Genomic DNA, 3,791 nt, shown 5'->3' on the forward strand with positions numbered 1-3,791 from the left:
TAGATCTAATTACTATCGAGAGAGGGATTGGATCTACTTGAATTACATGATAAACTTGAGAAAGGAGTCATGAAATTCAGTTTGAGGCTCTTCTCTCATAGTCCGGTATGTGACATGTAACCACTTTGAATTGAGGTCTTGAGGGTCGTGTGGCCTTTGAATTAGAAATTGAACTTCACTTCTTCTCATGAGCAATTAGATCAAGAGATTGACAATTGATTATGTGAAGAGAAATTAAATCACCAAGAGATTGTGGTTTAATTACTCATAATCCACTATAGATCTACTTTACATGATTGAGAAGGAGTTGAGACCTATTGATTCAAGAGGAATCAACATCTCCAATCCCCAATATTTTTTATCTTTAATTTCTAGCACATTTACTTTCCTGCACTTTATATTTCAGTACTTTACTTTATTATACTTTACATTTATGTTATTTACTTTATTGCACTTTGTAAGACCCAAGACTTTTGAAAAGTCCTATTTTGAACTAATCTCAAATTATATATATTTATTTATAGTTTTAATTTCAGAAATTATTTTTATTGAAAAATAATTAAAGGCAATTAATTGGATTTGAAATAAATTAAGGTTTTTATCTAAACTCTATTCCTAAGGATTCGCCTCGCCGTCGAGCTCATCCCGCCACCGCCCAGCTGCGCCCAGCCCACCGCTAGTCACTGCTGTCATAGCCAACAATGGAGGAGAGAGAAAGAGGCGAACGCGAGGAGAGAGGGAAGGAGCTCGCGAAGGAGCTGTCGTCGTCGAAGCTGGGTCTGTCGTCGTCTTCGCGGGTTCCGGTCGTCATCGTCGTCTCTGCCGTGAAGCCCGTCGCCGCCGTCCTTCTCGCCATGAAGCCAGCGCCGCCAACGTCATCATCATGGATTGCTGCTGCACGTGTCGCCACCGTCGCCGCCTCGGAGTCCATCGCCGTCAAGCAGAACGACGGGCAGAGAGAGGATCCCCAGGTGAGAGAGAGAGAAACCAGGGAAGGCCGCGACCTGTCCAGCCGCCGTGCCCAGTCGCCGCTCGCGTTGTCGGCGCCGTCTCCGTCTGAACCGTCGCCAGATCCGCCGCTGCTGAAGCTTCTGGCCGCGCCTCTGCGTCGCTGGAGCTCCACGCCACCGCCACTGCCACCAAAAACCACCACTGAGGCCTAAGTCTGTTTGGGTAAGCGATGCGTTCTGAAATCTTTAAATTAGTATTTCTGTTTTAAATTGTTTGAGGATCTGAGGTCTTGGTGTCATAGGATCGAGTTACGGGTCTTGATTGCTGAGTTCTATGGCTGCTGCATATAGCATCAAGGTGCTGCGTTGTCATCGGGGCTGCTGTTGCTCCATTTTCTCGATCATTCGTGAGCCCAGTAAGTCGTTCCTTGTTCCAAACTCTTTTAGCTGATGTTCTGTTATAGATTATTGAGTTTTACGCGACATTAATGTTTTAGGATTGAGCTAAGGTTGTGTTTAGAGGCTGTGGCTGCTGCTGGAACGGTCGGTATTGATGCTGTTGTTGTGGGATAAGAATAGAAATGCAGTTTGTCGCGTAATTGAATCGCGAATGAGGTAGGGTTTTTCTTAAAATCTAATTTATATTACAGAGTTGTGATAAATAGATATTAATGTGAGAGAACATATGCCTGTGATTATAATTGTCTTCTAAATGTGGTTGTTTGTTGGACTGAATGACTGATTGCTTGACTGCTTGAGTAGTTTGTGATTGCTGAAAAGAAATTAGTTTGAAAGGTTATTTAGTTGATTATTATGAAAAATGGCTTTTCTTGGTTTTGAAGCTATTTTTGATGATGTAAAGGAATTGGCTTTGGAAATGGTTTAATTTTGAGTTTGGGCACTATATAAATTCCCGAGAATGTTACCCCCATTGAGTAATATTGATTATTTGAGAAAAAGCTATGCATAGACTCTTGGGGATGCACATCGGGGGACAGTCTAAGTACAATTCAGACTTGTCGGGTTGGCTGGATAACCGACAGATGAGCCTCATCAGCCATAGGACAGGCATGCATCATATGCATTTGTATGCTTTGCTTGGGTTTGAACTTGTTTTGGTTTGCCTAATTGCTAAACTGTTCTTAACTGCTACTTAAACTATTTGCTGTAACTGCTACCTACTTGTGCTTTCCTTGTCTGTCTTGCCTGTGTTTGTCCTGGCGTGCTACATTTGAGAATGAACCTTGGTGCTGAATTAATAACTGTGTTGTTTGATTGTGTGGTTGGTTTCTGATTGAGATTTGCTTACGAGAAAGGAAAGACTTTGAATTTCTGAAAATGTTAAACACTGCCTCTTTGAAAAGGTTTTAAACGATTAGCTATTGGATTTTTTAGAAGTATTTATAAGACAATGATAATCACAGAATCTGAAAACAGTTTTTTTATTGAATATCTTCTTATGACAACTTTGAAACTGCGTGGTGAGACCGTGTGGTTAGGTTCTCACCCCCCCTACAGCTTTACCTTTTCAGGAACCGGATGAAGAAGCGTTAAGAAGAGTTATACTACGTTTGGTTGATATGTTGTTGTATTAATTAGATTATTTTGTTCCCTCGTCTTTGTTATTACAAGTTTGTAAGAGGGATAGGAATTGTATGTTTTATATGTATATTATATTATGAGTTATTATGTAAGGAGACTTGTATATGAATCTATGCATGTTTGTATTTTTCTTAAGATAAAGTGTTTATTTTCGGTTTTCAAGGAAATCAGCGATACAGTATCGAGTCACAGGCTCCTATTTTAGTATTTAGTATGTAAAGTAGTCGTAATACTCCTTGCTATCAGAGTAGCGCAGCCGGAAACGTGACTTCTGATAGTGAGGATGTTACACACTTTATTGCTTTATTTTAATTTCTAGTAATTTACATTCCTTGTTTCTCATAACTCCAAATTGAACCGTCTAACAAGAATAATCAACTAACTATTGATTACTTAATCCTTTAATCCTCATGGGATCGACCTCACTCTAAGTGAGTTTTATTACTTGATACGACCCGGTATACTTGCCGGCAGTTACTACGGAATTAAATTTTTCCATATCATGAAGTACTTGGGAATCGCTGATTTATGAGCTGCATGATGGAGAGTTTTTCATGGAGGGACTTCCACCCGAATACCTAAAACTTGTGTGGGACTGTCAGACTCCAAAAGAAATTCCAGATTTTCGGTTGTTGCATGATATTTGGACAAAATTCTAGAGAAACATGGTGGAAAAGGTAAGCAACTCTATATTCTAAAGCTATATCATATAGCTTGGATCTGTTGAGTGTCCATTGAATTTCATCCTCCCCTTCTCCTGGTACTGTAGATAGAATTCTCTGGGCAATATCTTGAGAGAATATTGAATTAATTAGGGACTGATATAGAATTCTCTGGGCAACATCTTGAGAGAATATTAAATTAATTAGGGACTGATTCCATTGCTTATGTACAGAGAACAAATCACAAACTAAGAAGATTGAATGTCTAGTTTGGGACTGACTTGTAAGAGCTGGTACTGAAAATGGATATGGAGGTGGGAGCCATGGATCTCTAAAGATTTGGATTGCTGTTCCAGAACCAACTCTCCAGTTTAACCCCTTTTCAACGACACTTCTACTTGCAAGGATACTCCTCCATCCCCAAGAAGGTAAGGACCCCAATTCTGCATCTAGAATATAATTATATCTGAAATATTTTTCTTTTAAGATTCTAGATAATAAAGAATCAGGATTAGTGGCAATTCTCCAACATTGTTTACCTAAGAGAGCCAAATTTTGTGCACGTAGATCTTTAAAA

General features: G+C 39.6%; 1 protein-coding gene across 1 annotated transcript; it reads left to right on the forward strand.

Annotated features, from left to right (window-relative positions):
• LOC110267439 lies at positions 679 to 1,307 on the forward strand. The gene is made up of 2 exons (XM_021113007.1): positions 679 to 1,173; positions 1,253 to 1,307. The coding sequence occupies exon 1, from the start codon at positions 702 to 704 to the stop codon at positions 1,161 to 1,163; it is 462 nt and encodes a 153-aa protein (XP_020968666.1). The 5' UTR covers positions 679 to 701; the 3' UTR covers positions 1,164 to 1,173; positions 1,253 to 1,307.

The sequence above is a fragment of the Arachis ipaensis genome, chromosome B02, assembly GCF_000816755.2.
Source record: "Arachis ipaensis cultivar K30076 chromosome B02, Araip1.1, whole genome shotgun sequence".
Taxonomy (NCBI): domain Eukaryota; kingdom Viridiplantae; phylum Streptophyta; class Magnoliopsida; order Fabales; family Fabaceae; genus Arachis; species Arachis ipaensis.

What these genes read in the sequence shown, in the direction of transcription:
- LOC110267439 (XM_021113007.1), top strand. Translation starts at nt 702, where the DNA reads ATGGAGGAGAGAGAAAGAGGCGAACGCGAGGAGAGAGGGAAGGAGCTC.